The following is a 16,526-nucleotide window of genomic DNA, read 5'->3' as shown; positions in this document are numbered from 1 at the left end:
TGCACTAGGCGGACAGATTGGGCCATGAGAAAGAAAGATGATAACGTTTTGAGAAAACAGTCAGGGAACAGATATCTGGCCACTGGTCTGACCAGAGATGCGAGAGGGCAACAAAACCCCTTTAAGAGGTTTAAGAGACATCTTCAGACAGGCTCAAAATGCAGTTGAAAGTAGGGCACTGATGACTGTCCCTAAACTCCTCCTCAGGGGCCAGAGGTGGCTGCAAGGGAATAAGAGAGCATAGGCCCAATCAACCTTTGTCTGTAAGTGACCCAATGCCAATGAGAGCACCTTACTGGTCAAGAGACTAAGCCCAGCGGATGTGGTGGCTGCTCCAGCCGTTGTGGCAGTAGAACCTCCTGTGACAGCCATACTTGATGCAGAAGTCCCCGGAGTAGTTGGAGCAGTTCCAGGAGCCATGGGGGAGGCAGATCCTAGGAGGGCAGAAGGAAGAACTGGCTAGAAGAGATCTGAGTGAGAGCCAAGCAGAAGCCACATCCAACACACTCACAATCAAGACCCTGGCAAGTTGTGGGCAGAAACTGATGAACTGATTCTATGAAAATAAAAGCTCTAAGACTAGCCAAGATAATCTTTAAACAAAAAAAAGTGGGTCACCTAAGACTTGCTACTGAGCTGCCATCCTTAAGCACTGTGACAGTGGAGTGAGAACTGATAGGTAGACCCACACAGATTCCATCTTTCAGGAAATGTGCTCTAAGGATTCAGTGGTAGGGACAGGGGAGGGTCTGAAATAAATGGCTCTGGGATAACTGGATATTTGTAAGGGGGCAAAAGTGTGAACCTTGACCTCTACCTTACTCTACACACAGAGATTAAGCTGAAATAGATCACAGGCTTAAATTTGAAAGCTAAAATAATAAAGTTTCTGGAGGAATGCACAGAATATTTTCATGATCTCAAACTAGGCAAAAAATGTCCTAGGCAAGATATAAAAGGCACTAATCACCAGAGAAAAAGTTACTAAATTGAAAACCAGAAAGAGAGGCTAGTCACAAAGACTAGGGAGCTGCATCCAGTGAGGCTCCTAGGAAACCACACCAGACTTACTGTGAGAGCACAGGAAGCCCCACCCCACAGCTACAGTACAGGCCAAGCTAAAGGGCTCTCTGAAGATGGGCTGAGCAACAGCAATATCACCTGATGGTGTGGAGACTGATCCTGAAATGCTCCCAGAAACAGTCGGAGCCGAAGTCTGAGGACTACTGGGAAAACCCCCCAAAGTTGAAGAAACTGTTGAGAAACTCTCAGAGACAGTAGAGACACCTGCAGAGACAGTGGGGGTTCCTCCAGAGACAGTGGGAAGACTTCCAGAGACAGCAGGGAGACCTGCAGAGACAGTGGGAAGAATTCCAGAGACAGTGGGGAGACCTGCAGAGACAGTGGGGAGACTTCCAGAGACAGCGGGGAGACCTACAGAGACAGTGGGGAGACTTCCAGAGACCGCAGGGAGACCTGCAGAGACAGTGGGAAGACTTCCAGAGATAGCAGGGAGACCTACAGAGACAGCGGGGAGACTTCCAGAGACAGCGGGGAGACCTGCAGAGATAGTGAGAGTTCCTCCAGAGACAGTGGGAAGACTTCCAGAGACAGTGGGGAGACCTCCAGAAATAGCAGGGAGACCTGCAGAGACAGTGGGGGTTCCTTCAGAGACAGAAGGGAGACCTACAGAGACAGAAGGGAGACCCACAGAGACAGCAGGGAGACCTCCAGAGACAGCAGGGAGACCCGCAGAGATAGAAGGGAGACCCACAGAGACAGAGGGGAGACCCACAGAGACAGAGGAGAGATCTCCAGAGACAGCAGGGAAACCTCCAGAGACAGCAGGGAGACCTCCAGAGACAGTGGGGAGACCTGCAGAGACCAAGGGGAGACCTCCAGAGACAGTGGGGAGATCTCCAGAGACAGCAGGGAGACTTCCAGATATTATGGCAGGGGTCAGCTGAGCTGTTGGAAGAAGAAGAGAAACAGTAGGATGGGGTTAGAAGAGTTGGCCATCTCCCTGGGTCCCAAGTCCACATCCTCCCCTACGAACCCATGCCCAGTACCAGATGCTCACCACATCTGACCAAGGCCTGTAGCCCTAGAAGCAGCAGCAGCAGCGCAGCATCCATGGTGCCAGTTGATGGTCTTGGCCTGGCCCATCTCCCAGGCTCTTTAAAGGCTCTGGGGACTATTACAAGAGCCAGGTGTGCCAGGGCCTCCATCAACACCAGAATCTCCATATCCAGGGAGAGGCCACCAAGCTGTCCCAGGGGATTAACCTGTCCCAGCTGATCCCAGGAAGCGCCTGATCACTCCCCACCTGGCGCTTGGGCTCTTCCCAAACTAGGGACCTGTCCCCTTGGTGTAAGTTGGTTCACAGCCCATCCCAGACCCTCCTTGAAACAAGGAGACCCAAGCTTCTATTCCAAGGTCCTCCTCTTGCTCCTAGAAGTATAACCACTGGGGGTCAGGATATATGGGCCCCTTGGGGAGGAGGTCTTGGGAGTTAGGGTTGTGGGAGTGCATTGGGGCCTAGGGCTGTCTAGGTATAACCCTCAGGAGCCTTCAGGGCAAGTTGAGAGGACAAACACCAAAGCCATCTCTTGAGTGGACAACAGCTGCATTGCTTTTGCAGGGGAGTGGAAAAGGAGAACAGATAGCACAATGTGAAAAGTCAGAGCCCAGCTCTGGAGCCAGACCACCCTGATCAGCACTGGGCTGAAAATCTGCACCAGAATCAAGCTGGGCTGTGCATTCTCTTTGTCCAGCAAGTCCCAAGACCTAAGTCTTAGTCTTCTCACTTAACAAACCAGTGGTACTCTAGTACCTACTTCAAAGGGTCATATGAGCATTGAAAGAAATAACTTTGTGATGAGCCTATAAAAAGGTGGGAAGACCAGCTAGGAAAGAGAAGGGAGCCCCCTCACTTCCTCTGAGAAGGATCTCTCTGCCTTCTCCCCTTTGGCCCTGGCTCACTTCCCTACATTCACTGCTCTTCTAGTCCTCAGTTTACCATGTAGTCACTTGCTCTCCAGTGCAAGTCCAGGAGTCCCCAGATGCCTCCCTTTACGTTTATGGTGTGGCTGTGTCTGTGTCACTCCATTTCCCTGGTCTTGTTTATGGCTTCTCTGACTGCCCAGTGCTCTTTCTGCCTCTATCCCTCTGTGCTCAGTCCCACCAGCCTTGCAGAATGAAAGTGGATGCAGCAGGCCTGTGCCCTATGTGCTCATGTTCAAGCAGATTTATGTGGCTCATGTGTCAGTCCCCTGAGCTTGTCCTTGTGTGTCTGGCACAATGAGGGTTGGCTTCTAGTGTCTCTGCCACTGACCTTCCCAAGTCACTCACCCTCCCTGCTTACTCTCACGGTTTTTAAAGAAGGGCAGTAATTCCTTCTACAGGTCCATCCTTGTGCTTGCCTTTCTGAGTGCCTGTGCACAAGGGTCTTGGGTGGGAGCAGGTGGACATCCCTGGGGATGGGAGGAGGCCAGGCGCGGTGGCTCACACCTATAATCCTAGCACTCTGGGAGGCCAAGGTGAGTGAATTGCTTGAGCTCAGGAGTTCAAGACCAGCATGAGCAACAGCAAGACCCTGTCTCTAATAAAAAATAGAAAAACTAGCCAGTGTTGTGGCAGGCACCTATATTCTAGCTGCTCAGGAGGCTGAAGTAAGAGGATTGCTTGAACCCAAGAGTTTGAGGTTGCTGTGAGCTATGATGTCACAACACTCTACCCAGGGCAACAGAGTGGGACTCTGTTAACACACTTGATCTTAGCCAAAAGGCTGAGAAGCAATAAGACTGTCTCCAAAAAAAAAAAAAAAGGCATGAGAGGATATTTGAAGAGACTCATGTCTCCACCCAAGCACCTAGGATGTGTTAGAGTGACTAAAACAAAACATTTAGAGGCGGAAGTTCCCTGTTACCCAGATTCCTCACCTAGAAAGCCACTGAGGCTGGGGAAGCAGGATACCTGGGTTTGGAAAGAAAATTGGCCTAATCCACCCCTCCCTTTTGAGCCCACATTCCTAAGCCCTTTGGTGGCAAGAGTGGAGAAAATTAACTGTAGTTAATAATTAATCCCTAAAGAGCCATGGGAGGCCTAGGCTTGGGTGGAGCGCAGACACCTGCAGGAGGAACACCTCCCTGGTCCCCACTTCACTCTCAGTCTCCCTCTCTGTAGGGCCAGTCCCCACCCCCTGAAGTCTAGAGACATGGGGAAGGGTGGAGCACAGAGTTGAAGAGAGGGGCCACCCTCTATTTTCCCCCAGAGCCTAGTGAATGACCCTCTCCTGGGCCTTAAGGGCCTTACTGGGAGAACTGGAAAATCCAGTTGCCCAGATCCCCACTCCCATTTCCCCCAGAAGCCCATGCTAAGGGCCGAGTGGAGTGCCTAAAGGAAACCTAGCCGGAGAAGCCACAGGAACTTTGGTATCTTCCATCTCAGAAGTTAGGTGGCCACAATGCGGTCCAGGCTGTGTCTCATCCTCCTCCTGACTCTCCTTGGCAACTCGTGTGGAACAGGTGGGGGCTGGAGGACTGGGCACCTGGGTCCTCATGGCAAGAGATGGGGAGTGGCCTCTGAAAGAGAGAGGCACCTAGTCCTGAACTTCTGAGAGGTTCTGGAGGGGCACTGTCAGGGAAGAGAAACTGAGGGTGAGGGCAGGAGGGTACCTGCATCTCAGAGGGAACTGGCCCTCACTGCCAGGTCCTAAGCCATACTTTTGGATTCCCAGGGCCAGGTATGACTTTGCAACTGAAGCTAAAGAAGTCTTCTCTGGCAAACTTTTCATATGATTCCAGTTTCCTGGAATTGCTCAAAAAGGTAGTTCTTTGGGAGGTGAGTGGATGGGGCTGTGTGTTTCTGAGTTAGTTGGGGCCTCTCTGCTGGCACCTGGCTGGCCAGGGGTGGAGGTGAGGCGCTCTCTTACACCGCATTCTCTGACCCTTTGTTCCCCAGCTCTGCCTCCTCCTCCATCTGCCTTCAAGGACCAACATCACCCTCCACCATGCAGGATCCCCACACCACAGCATCTGCTATGCCTGAGCCATTAAAGCTTGTGTCTCTCCTGGCTGGGGCATTTGGCATGCCTTGACCCTGTCTTCCAAGAGGCCCTCACCCTGCTGAGTGACAATAAATACCATATGGAGAATTCAAGGACTTGATGCTGTGGGTTTATGAGCCCAGGGCCAGCAGGGAAAGGGATTTGGATGCCCAGGTCTCTGATTTTAACCTGCTGAGCCTCTAGAAGAGTTCCAGGATGGACACCCTGTCCCTCAACACCAGTGTCAAAGGCATAGCAGGAATCTGGGCATTTGTTTGGGGATATACCCTACACACACACACACACACACACACACAGAGAGACACATACTTCAAATTGAGATCTTCAGAATACCTGGGAATAAAGGGAGGCAACATTGATGAATCCCTGCTTTCCCACCGCAACACTTGCAGCAATCTTGGATGCAGCATAACAGGTATCATGTCTCATTTTACAGATGAGGAAATTGAAGTGTAGAGAGGGCAAGTCACTTGTCTGACCCCCAATAGCTGTGGAGAGGTCAGGCCCCAGATGTCTTGGTTGAAGCAAGATTTCAATTTAATCCCCCTTTGCTTAAGCTTTGGGATAGGGGATCTAGAACCTGAGACAGGGATATGGACAGAACATCTCTAGGACATGGTCCTCTTGACCAGGGAGCCACACAGGCCAGTCAGGGCTGGAGGTGGGGGGAGGCTGCTCAGGTGTGAGATCAGGATGGCTGGCTGGGCACAAGTGATGGAGAAGAGAAGCCAGTTGCTGAGCTCATGCTGGCTGGCCACATGAACATGAGATCACATAGGCTGACAGTTGAGTCTTGGGCATGTTTCTTATCCTCTCAGAGCCTTGGCTTTTTTACCTGCAAAATGGGGACAATAATGGCACCTGAACCATTGGATTGTTGAGAGGGTCACACAGGTAAGCTACCTAGGGACACATCACAGCCTGTCACATAGTAGGTGAACTGACTCCCAATACAGAAGTCCTAGTCCCCTGGGGGACCAGGGTCCACCTTATCCTGATTTTTTTGAGGCAGGCACTCACCTAAGTCTTCCCTCAAGATTATCTTGACTTATCAGCTCTCACAATGCACGAACTTACAACCCAGACTTGGCAGCTGGGGGGAATGGAAAGATTGCTCTGTGCCCACCATACCACCCCTCCATCATCATCCTATGAAACTGGAAACTGACTCCTTTGGAGGAAGGAAGAGAAGGTGCTCAGCATGGAGCATTCCTGAAGATGAGAGGAGCACAGAAAGTGGGAGAGGCCAGGTATGGAAGCTCACTATAACCCTAGCACTTTGGGAGGCCCAGGAGGGAGGACACTTCTCAGGCCAGAAGTTCAAGACCAACCTAGGCAACACAGCAAGACCTCTGTCTCACATTACTACTTGGAACTGTTGAACAGAATGTACCTTGGGCATGGAAAGGCCTGAATTCCACTGAGATGAGATGGTGTTTGGGAGGATAAGGTGGTTTTGAGTGTTTAATTCAGTCAAGGGCTGGCAGTATCCCTGGTGCTATGATCTCTGGAACATGCCATCCCCAGCACCCTCCAACCCCTCAGGCCTGGAGGAAATCCTGCTTCTCTCAGAACCTCTGGGGATAAGGCAAGGAGCAGCAAAGCTTCTATTTGGTTAGAAGTGGAGGGGAAGAGCCTACAGAAGCCAGGACACTGTCAGTAAGGAAGCAGGTAGACTTGGGGTCATTGTGCCCTCCCCCGACCACTTACTAGAAAGCTCCTCCTCCAATGAGGAAGCCCTTTTCTTTTCCCAGATCAAGCTCTCAGGGGACAAATGAGAGGCAAGAAAGTCACCACGAGGGGAAAGGGGCATACAAGGACTACAGGCAAACATGTTTGGGATTTTTAAAGTTTATCAGAATCTCATTCTCTAACTTTGTAGGACTACACAGGGGGAGGCTGGGCACATAGCATCTCAGGGACACAAGTCACTGCAACCAAGCCCGTCTGTCTTCTCGTTTACAAAATGGAGGTGGACTTCGTAGTCTCTGATGTCCCCTTGCTGACAAATCCATTTGTCCTCAAGGATATGTCTTGAGGAAGACTTCCAGGGATGGAGAATTAGAGCTCAGAGCTCCCTGGGGCTGGAGACTCATCCATCAGCTGCCGGAGGTGAGAGGCCGCCTTGTCCAGTTTTGACAATTCCAACTGGAGGGAAGAAAGCTGGGAGGGAAGAGACGTTGAGGATCCAGGTATGAGGCTCACCACTCCCAGCTCATAGTCTCTCAGTGAGCCAGAATTCCTGGGGGCCCCCCCTGGGCCTCACCCTTTGTTGCCTCTGAGTCTCTGCTTCCCCTTCAGATGGGGTCCTGGATATGAGGCCATCAAGCTGCTTCTGCAACTTGTGCCTTCGGGCAGCTAGCAGAGGTAATTGGGTCTGAGGGTCCACCAGGCCCTGGATATGAACAGTGAGAAGGCTCAGACATCTGTACCTGCCCAAGGCCCCCATCCTCTCCATTCTAACGCCCCATCTGACTTTTATAGTGCCCAGCCCTTCCCTGCCTCCCAAAATTCTTCCAAGCCCTCCCTCTTCTCCCTTCCCATTCCCTCTGGTCACCTGCAGCTCCATATAGACCTGAACTGTTTCACTTAGTGAAGCCTGGGCCCACCCAGAGGGAGCTGCAGCACTTGGAGGTAAGAGGTCCACAGCTCCACAGCGGCCCAAAGTACTCAGAGGCTCAAGGAAGGCCTTGAAGAGTTCCTGCTCCCCAGGATCAGAGCTCTGCAGCAACACTGAGGAGGTGAGGGAAACCATCAGGGTCAAGGCTCTGCCCCTGCCTTTTTTCCCATCCTGTGCCTACAAATGGGGATCTGCCCTCTAGACCCTCCCTTTTCCCCACCAGTCCCATCTTCCTGCGGGGACCCAGAACTCCAGGATGTGCCTACCTTGGGGTCGGGCCTTGGTGAGTTGGTACGAGGCTCGGAGAGCCCTCAGTGCCTGTACAACCTCCTGGACTTGGGAGAAGCGCTGCTCCAGCTCCGGCTGGCGCCAGTGCTCCTGGCAATGCGGGGCCCAGAGTTGGCAGGGGCTTTGGGGAGACTCAGCACCAACCCTCCTAACTCTATCCCAACCCAAGCACCCCATCTCCTTAGGCAACAGGGTCTGTCCTCAACACCGCACACAAAATCCACCATCCCAAACATGGTAAAGAGTGAAGTCATCTAATAGGCTATAGATGTTCAGTGTTCTGATTGAAGATAGCAAACTACCAAAAATAAATTAAAATTTTAAATATATTATTCAAAATTCACAAGCCAAATAAGCATAGAAGAAACCACTGAACTTTAAAATAATTTTTTGTAGCATTTATACTTCTATCAAAGCTGCACCAAGACTTTGGGGACACCCTGTATTAACTCATCTCATCCTTATCACAACAATGACATGCACTAGTCCTGTCCCCATTTTACAGATGCACAGTCTCATGGCTAGTATCAGTTTGGCAACACTGTCCTGCTCATGACCACTCATTAATACTGTCCCCAATCCCAGCAGCACTGCAGGAACAAGGCTCTACAGTAAAGTACAAATCACTATTGCAAATGACCCACAGCAGCAAACCTTCCCCAGCAGTCCCACTCCAAGATGTCACGGACCTGTGACTCACCAAGTTTTGAGCACTGGGGTAGGGGGCAATTGATATACTGGGGGCATTAGGGCAGCCAGGCCTTGGGGGCAGCCTCTGCCAGAGCTCTTCAGCCAGGTAGGGCATCAGTGGAGCAAGGAGACGGAGGCCAAGATCAGCGCAGGAGAACAGGACCTGAGGGGGTCCCGGGGGACAGGGCGAGCGCCACAGTACAGGTTTTACAGCCTCCTGGGGAGAAAGCCATCAGATCAGAAGACAGGCCCATGGCCTCCACAGTCACTGTTCCCACCCACAAGTGGGGAGTGCTGTAAGTCCTGGGAAGGAGGGACAGGCAGAACCATTCAGCACTTCTGATACCACCAGGCATCTCAGGACACGCTCTGGAGCATGTGAACAGCTGTGCAGGAGGGGAAATCCCACATAGCAGTGGGTGAGAGTAAGACTTCCAAGGAAATGCGTAGTTTAGGGGGGAAAAATGAGTTTTTTACTTATCAAAAGGGGTCATAGGTTTTTAGTAAGGTTGAGCCAGGGCTAGAGCCACCAGTGTCAGCATTACCTGTGACAAAAAATGAACATTCAAGACACCCCCCCCATCCCCCTTCACCTTCACCTGCTGTAGGAGCTCTTCTGGGGGTGGCCAGGCAATCTGTGGTCAACAAGCCCTCCATGTGCTTCAGACATGGGACCTGGTGTGAGAACCCCTGGTCCAAAGACCACTGCTTGCTCCCTCCCAGGCCTCTCAGCATACAGCTGCCTACGGGCCAAACCCAGCAACTACAGGACTGGAAACATCTTCCTCCGGAGACTTCTAACCCTTATCTCCCAGATTGTTTTCTAGAAGTCTCTCTCTCCTCCCCTCCCGCCAGGCGACAGGCAGGCAACAGTGCCTGGCTCTGCTGCAGACTCCAGAAGAGAAGAATTAAGACTTCCCTGCCTCCTCTACTTCTCTGTCCTGAAAGGACAATAGGAACTAAAGCACTTGGGAATTCTAGCTGTGGAACTTGACTTCTAGGGAGTCAGAAGCAGGTCTGGAGAGTGAGAATGCCACGCCTTGCCCAGCCTCACTTACCAGGTATACATCACAAAGGTTGTGGAGCCAGAAGTGGTACAGGGCATGGGTCACCAGTGAGAGCTCCCGGGCAAGGAAGCCCCGCTCACACTCCTGGGCAGCGAGGGCAAGGCGGCTCAGGATCCAGGCGTCCATGGGGGAGGAGGGAGACAGCTGCAGGCAGACAAGGCCTAAGGACTAGGATGGCTGGGCCTCCCACTGCCCTGCTTCCTTTCCTTCCAGATGTCAATTTCACCCCTTAGATGCCTTCCAAACCCCACTCCAAGGCCCCTCTGCTCCCACTCACCTCCTCTGCAGGCTGTGGCACAAACTTCTCCCCTAGGACATTGAGGATAAAGCGCAGGGCGTTCCAGATCTTGTTGCAGAAATGTCGGTAGCTCTGGACCTCAGAGGCAGACAGACGCAAGTCGCCCCCTGGAGGGAGAGAATTGAGGGAATCTGCACTGGGCACAACAGCAGTCAGTCCAGATCCTGAACAAGGACCCTCTGCTCACCCAACGCCTCTCACCAGGCCTTACCCAGGACTCCATGGGAGCAGAGTGCAAATCTCAGGGCATCTGTCCCACACTCGGGAATCCCATGAGGAAAGTCTTTTTCCTGCAACCGGAGAAAGAAGGGTAGCCCATGAGGCTGCAGACCAGAGCCTGGGTTGCAGATGAAACCAGTGGCTGAGAGCTACAGCCGTGGGGACAGACACCAGCGACTCACCTGTGCCGCAGTTGCAATGGCCAACTCTGTGGGGTCCAAGTTCCCACTTCTCAGTTTTTCCTGCAGCACCTAGGAATAGGGGGTTGAAGGCCCTGCCTCTAGAGGGGTCACACCACTGACCTCATACCTCTCCTCAGCCTCCCCTCCTCTCCTCTCTCCCACAGACCCTGCCCCACAGCCAGTTCTCCACCGTACCTGCAGCTCCACCCCACTGATGATGTCTCGTGGGTCCAGCACATTCCCTAGGGACTTGCTCATCTTCCGGCCCTGTCTATCCCGAACCATGGGATGAAGCAGCACCTGGGGGTGTGGAGGGGGTCAGCAGAAGGGACTTTGAGAGCCTTTCCTTGGAGGGGCCCTTGGGACCTCTGGCCTGCATACTTCAGGGGCTAGGGTGGGAAAAGAATCAGGAAAAAGGCATTGGGAACATGGAAAGCACCACATTAGGGCTTGGGAGAAAGGAGAACAAGGTTGGGGGAGAATTGGGGGGTCACAGAAAAGGGCAGAGCACTGTGGTCTGTTACCTTGCTGAAGGGGAGCTGCCCCGTAAGCTGGGTCCCCAGCATAACCATTCGGCCCACCCAGAACAGCAGGAGGTCACTGCCCGTTTCCAAAAGTGACAGGGGGTAGAAACGAGCAAGGTCTGGGGTCTAGGAGAGACAAGAGTGCTAAAAGGTCTGAGGCCCAGCCCCTGGCTCCTCTCAAGCCTCTGTGGGGTCCCAGCCAGCTCTTCTTCATCAGCCCCATCTTTACCTTCATCCTATCAATCAGCCTCACCTTTTGGGGCCAGCCCAGGGCAGAAAAGGGGAATAGGGCCGAAGAGAACCATGTGTCCAGGACATCAGGGTCTAGAAAACAGAAAGGAAGAGGAAGAGATGGAACCTCAGCTAACCTCAGACCTTTGCTGCCCACCTTTCTAGGCCAACCTCAGCCCTAGAGGCTAGAGGTCTCACCTTTGGCTCCATTCCCAGCTATCCTGACCCTACCTCCACCCAATGTCTGCTCCTCTCAAAGGTCCAGGCACCCAGCCCATCCCTCCCCTTCCTGTCCTTCCCCTGCCCTCCACTCGTAGGCTCAGGCACTCACCCCTCTCCAGGACCAGTTCCGCCCCTGGTCTCCCTGTCAATTCCGCTGCTACCTCTCTGGCCTCAGCCTCTGACCTCCCAACTACCCAACAGTCTTCCCTGTCACCCTACAAAAGAAGTAAGGGGTGGAAAAGAGTAAAGAAGAACAGTGGACAGGTATAAAATGCCACTGGCTTTTGCATTCTCTGTGGTCTCAGAGAGGCCAGCCCCCTCCAGGAATGAGATGAAGAAATGCCAGTTCAGCAAGCTTTGATCATGTAGTCATGTAGTGGGTTACATGACTAAGACCATGAAGCACATTAACAGGCAGGAACTGGGACAGCCCCAGGAGTCCTCTTTGACTCCTGGGCTGAGGCTCCCTCTATACACCCAGCCCTCCCGGTAGCCCCCTCCTACCCACCTCCACATGCTCCTCTATGACCAGGTAGGCTGGGATCTGATGGCCCCACCAAAGCTGCCGAGAGACACACCAGTCCCTGCCAAGAGGACATCACTGATGTCTCAGCATAACCAGTGAAACCCTCCCCTATCTCCATGAGACCCCCCTCCACCTTACCCTTACCCAATGTGGGAAAACCAGTGCTGCCAGTTCTTTCGGTGGAAGGCTGGGCTGAGCTCCAGGGCCCCTGACTCCACAGCCTGGAGGGAACAGGGACTTTACAGTGCTTCCCTTCCTGCAGCTATGCACCTCCAGGGACGATGGGACAAGTGGCCTCTAAGGTAGTTTTAAAACTCAGAAAAGACCTCTCAAGCCTCCAATGAAGATTCTGGGCTTGAGTGTGGCCATGAGCCAGCCCTCTTTGGGCCACCTTGTATCCGCCCTATACATCCTCTCCATTACTACAGCTAGAGAGGTCTTGGGAGAAGAGGTCTTCCAGGCTGCCATTTCTTCTATCCAGTTCCCCTCTGCCCCAGACCTGGCCCTTCCTTACCTTGGCAGCCTGGTCCCCCATTTCCTGGCAGCGGACAAACCATTGGCTCTTCAGTAGGTATTCTACCACATCCCCGGAACGGCTGAAAGGGAGATAGGGTGAGTCCACTGCTCCACAGGCCCTGTGACTTCTCCCAGGGACGTGAGATCCTACTCTGTGCCAGGCCCTCAGTACAGAGCATACAGCAGTGAATAAAACTGACACAGAATTGGTATTCTAGTGGGAGAGTGCAAATCCTATCCCACTATCACTCTTAAACTCTATTCACTCCCTTTCAGGGGTGGCCTTTAGTACAGGAGTTAAAATAATGTTACCTGCAGATGGGCAATACCATGGGGTGGTTCTGGAGACCCCGGAACAGGCCCCGCTCCTTCAGTGCAGACATTATCTTTTCCCGAGCCACAAATCGGTGAAGACCCTGGAGAAAAAGTGGCAATAGTAAAGGCCTCTAGAGAAATTAGAAAGTGGGAGAAGAGAGGAAAGACAAAAGGTGGGGTGACACAGGCTGGCACCACCTGCAACCAGTCCCCGCAGAGGGAAGTCATGGTCCCATCCTCTGCAATGACATTCAAGGGACTCAAGCCATGTCTGGCCCCCATCTCAGCATCAGCAGGACTATGAGCTGGAGTCACCTTCACTGCCCCTAGGGGAGCAAAATTATAGTGAGCACTGAACCTGACTTGGTGTTTGCTTTTCCAGATAAAGCATTACTGCCACACCTCCCCATCCCACTCATCTTTTCTGTGCTTCCTCCACCACCTGTTCAGACTACCCTATATGAGCACTTGCTTCCCCTCTCCCCCAGGGCCCCCATTTTCTCTCCCTCCCCAACCTCCCTCACCTGTGCCCACATGTGGGTGAACAGCAGAGTCTGTGATGAGGGGCAGAAGCTGCCCTGTCAAGGGGTGACGAAGCTGTCGCCCATGTAGATGCTGAAGACAAGGGAGAGGGATAAGGGATAGGCACATGGGTGGGATAGAGAGCCCCAGGGACAAGAGGGTGGAAACCAAGAGGCAAAGTCAGCACACATTTTCCTAAGGGGCCAGAGTATAAATATTTTAGGCTTTGAGCCTAGAGGCAAATTCAGTCTCTTCACAATTACCCCACTCTGCCACTGCTGCAGAATCAGATAATATATAGAGCAGCAGTCATAGATAATACGAATGAACAAGTGTGGCTCACACATAAGTAAGCAACAAGCTGAGGCCATAGGTTGTCAACCTCTGAGCTGAGAAAAATGTGTAAAACTGAGAAAAGGGAGTAGGAGCAGAGCCACAGAAGAGGTGGGCTGAGAAAAGTCACCTTAGGAAAAGGAGGTAGAAGCAGGAGACAAGGAGCTGCCATTTTAACAGGCAGGAAAAAGGGGCAGGGTGCAGGAGCGCATTGCCTATTACTGTGTATCGGGAGTCATCAGGATGAACGGCCACAGCCATGTCTCCAGGAAGCGTCTCTGGCCTTGTGGTTCCTACCACGACTTCTGCATCTGAAGACAAACATTCAAACACTTCTTGCTGGTCACAGCCCTCACCACTGACTCCTATAGCTAAAGGCTGTAGAACTGGAAAGGGAAAGGGGCAGGGGCAATCAAGGTGGAACAGGCCTCCAGAAGTATCTAGAGAAAATCAGGAGTGTTTGAAGGAGCCCAGGGTTTCCCATAAGCTGATGACCAGAGGCATGAGAGAGTATCTGGTGCTAAGCAATTCTTTCATAACTTGCATGGGAGAAATGGGGGTGGCATTAATAAAACCAACTATAGCCCTTGCTGGGTGCCCAGAGGACACTGGAGAGTCTCAGAGTCCTAGTCACAAATGCTGTGCATTCTTCATGGCTAGCACCAGCCTCACCTCCAGGAAGCTTCCTGTGAAGCTTCATCGATCTTCCCCTTCTTTGAATTCTTTGGAACACTTACTGTACAAGCCACACTTCAGAACTGATCTTTTGTCTTTTTCCTGGATTAGGATTATGCTAAGCTTTTGAAGGGCAGTGATCACATGTGCTTTTTTTTATGTCCCTGGAATATCCAGGCTAACTGCCATAGCCATGCAAACATCACCAAGGACACATGGGAGACAGACTGATGGATTCCTAGCAGCCTAATATAGGCTTGAGGTAAGAAGGCCACCTTTCAGAGGATGACACTCACCAGGCTCTCCATCCACAGGGAAGGCAATAGAAACAAGGAGGCCAAAAGACACAGGGGTGGGGCAGCCAGGCAGTCGAAGTTCCGTGCGGCCAGGCAAGGGCCGGTTCTCCACCTGGAGGTGCCAAGGAAGCTGTGTCAGAGTGACCTTTCTGCAAAGCTCACATCCAGGCTTCCCGCTGCCACTCATCCTCCAGCCCAGCCTCCCTGCAATCCATCTGGAAGCCATTTGGAGGATTGGAAACTACCTCCCTCCCCTTACCCAAAGCTTGGGTGGTCACAGCTCTACTAAGTTTCATTGAGCACTCAAGACATGGCCAGGTTTTGTGCTGAACATCCACATGAATTCTCATTTAACTTTTACAACACCTCCATAATGCAGGCATTCCATTATCTCTAATATAAAGATTGAAGAGCTGAGGCTTAAAGGGGCTAAATTGCCTGCTAAAAGTCACACAGCTGTTAAAGGCAAGATTCAGATTTGAATCCAGGCAATCTGGCTCCAGAGTCTGAGCTTTTAACTACTCGACTACCCTGCCCCAGAGCTCTCACAAACTTGCTTCTTCTGTGCCTCACCTCAATGTCCGAAATAGCTGATTTTAAAGCACATGACCAGTTGACAAGCTGACGATTCCGGTATAACAACCCCGCCTTGTAAAGTCGCACAAAAGCTTCCGTCACAGCCTCTGAGAAGCCCTAGAATGACCTGAGTGTCCACATCTAACAGGTACTTCTCAGTGGTCAGGGACCCAGGCATTCCCACCTCCCCTGTCCCAACACACCCTTCAACCCCCTGCCCAGCACAGATCTCAAGCACACCTTCCCACCCCAACACCCACAGGGATCAAGGCACAGAACACTCACAGCATCCATGGTAAAACAATCTCGGTCCCAGTCCAGGGAGGCACCCAGAGCTCGTAGCTGCTCACAGATCTCTCCACCTTTCCTGGGTGCCGAGAAGTCATTTTCAGCAAACATGTCCTGAGCACCTCCCACATACCAGGCCCAGTAATGACCCCAGCAATGCCAGTTGCTGGAGGAAAATGAAAAGTAAATAATGGCATTGATCTAGCCTCTAGACATTAATGGAGATAGATGCACAACCGCATTACGGGGCTTTGTAAGACATTAAAAGATGCATCAAGAAGAGAGGAAGGACAGTTAAATTTGGGGAAATCTAAGGAAGTTTCACAGAAAAGATAGCATATGATAATAGACCATGTAGAAGAATGAGAATAATTTCATGGGAATTGGAAGAGGGGAAATGGGCAAGCAGAGCAGCAAAAATGATGAAATCTAAGTAAGTGAAAATAGAGTAAGTAGAAAAAAATACATATATATAATATACATACATACACACAAACGTGTACATTTTAATGTAAGTATAACATGAACACTCATAAACACAGAGCTTGGAAACTCCACCAAACACTACAGGGCAAGAGTTTTCATCTCTGAGAAAATTAGGATCATACTAGGAAAAGCTGAGGATTACAAGTTAGGGAGAAAGTGGTGGGAACCTAGGACCCAAGCCCACTATCTGGGCCCCTCCAGTTGTGCCCATCACACTCACACCTCCTTCCACTGCCACACCTCCCTAAGGAAGTCTTTCCGGCTCAGCTCATGTCTCCTCACTCCCCGCTCCTTCCATAGTTGTTTCTCCACCACAGCCTGAAGTTAGAATAGGGCCAGATGGAGAGAGTCGGGATGCTTTAGAAGAAATCACTTTTCCAAGAAAAGGAAAATGTAACAGAAGACATACTTGTGTAGCAATTCCTGCATGATCTGAGCCAGGTATCCATAGCACTTGATCCCCACGCATCCGGTGCCTGCAACAGAAATGCCTTTGGGCTTATATGTTTCTTTTTTTTTTTTTTTGAGACGGAGCCTCAAGCTATCCCCCTGGGTAGAGTGCAATGACATCACAGCTCACAGCA

At 51.7% G+C, this 16,526-nt stretch overlaps 2 protein-coding genes across 3 annotated transcripts in view; one reads left to right on the top strand and one right to left on the bottom strand.

The window, feature by feature from the left end:
* The first annotated feature begins 4,465 nt into the window (after positions 1–4,465).
* Positions 4,466–5,049, top strand: SFTA2 (surfactant associated 2). Its single transcript, XM_003789265.1, has 3 exons — positions 4,466–4,526; positions 4,739–4,827; positions 4,963–5,049. The coding sequence occupies exons 1-3, from the start codon at positions 4,466–4,468 to the stop codon at positions 5,047–5,049; spliced, it is 237 nt and encodes a 78-aa protein (XP_003789313.1).
* Positions 5,050–6,903: 1,854 nt separating this feature from the next.
* The window catches only part of VARS2 (valyl-tRNA synthetase 2, mitochondrial), an 11,731-nt gene continuing 2,108 nt past the window's right edge, over positions 6,904–16,526 (bottom strand). The window contains exons 6-30 of one of the 2 annotated variants that reach the window (XM_003788986.3): positions 16,352–16,418; positions 16,163–16,260; positions 15,454–15,535; positions 15,166–15,285; positions 14,593–14,704; positions 13,844–13,932; positions 13,291–13,381; positions 12,965–13,092; positions 12,764–12,867; positions 12,450–12,531; positions 12,080–12,156; positions 11,918–11,993; positions 11,519–11,624; positions 11,210–11,280; positions 10,957–11,082; positions 10,628–10,732; positions 10,433–10,501; positions 10,243–10,321; positions 10,011–10,138; positions 9,725–9,877; positions 8,677–8,883; positions 7,955–8,066; positions 7,626–7,801; positions 7,335–7,463; positions 6,904–7,231 (exon numbers count right to left, since the gene is read on the bottom strand). In XM_003788986.3, the coding sequence (XP_003789034.1) occupies positions 7,130–7,231; positions 7,335–7,463; positions 7,626–7,801; positions 7,955–8,066; positions 8,677–8,883; positions 9,725–9,877; positions 10,011–10,138; positions 10,243–10,321; positions 10,433–10,501; positions 10,628–10,732; positions 10,957–11,082; positions 11,210–11,280; positions 11,519–11,624; positions 11,918–11,993; positions 12,080–12,156; positions 12,450–12,531; positions 12,764–12,867; positions 12,965–13,092; positions 13,291–13,381; positions 13,844–13,932; positions 14,593–14,704; positions 15,166–15,285; positions 15,454–15,535; positions 16,163–16,260; positions 16,352–16,418 (2,689 nt within the window). In that variant the 3' untranslated portion in view covers positions 6,904–7,129. The remainder of the gene's footprint in view (positions 7,232–7,334; positions 7,464–7,625; positions 7,802–7,954; positions 8,067–8,676; positions 8,884–9,724; positions 9,878–10,010; positions 10,139–10,242; positions 10,322–10,432; positions 10,502–10,627; positions 10,733–10,956; positions 11,083–11,209; positions 11,281–11,518; positions 11,625–11,917; positions 11,994–12,079; positions 12,157–12,449; positions 12,532–12,763; positions 12,868–12,964; positions 13,093–13,290; positions 13,382–13,843; positions 13,933–14,592; positions 14,705–15,165; positions 15,286–15,453; positions 15,536–16,162; positions 16,261–16,351; positions 16,419–16,526) is intronic. The other variant, XM_023512869.1, reaches the window with a different exon arrangement.

This window comes from Otolemur garnettii, unplaced genomic scaffold, assembly GCF_000181295.1.
Source record: "Otolemur garnettii isolate 467f Iridium unplaced genomic scaffold, OtoGar3 scaffold00031, whole genome shotgun sequence".
NCBI classification, from domain to species: domain Eukaryota; kingdom Metazoa; phylum Chordata; class Mammalia; order Primates; family Galagidae; genus Otolemur; species Otolemur garnettii.
This window is presented reverse-complemented; position numbering and strand designations above follow the sequence as displayed.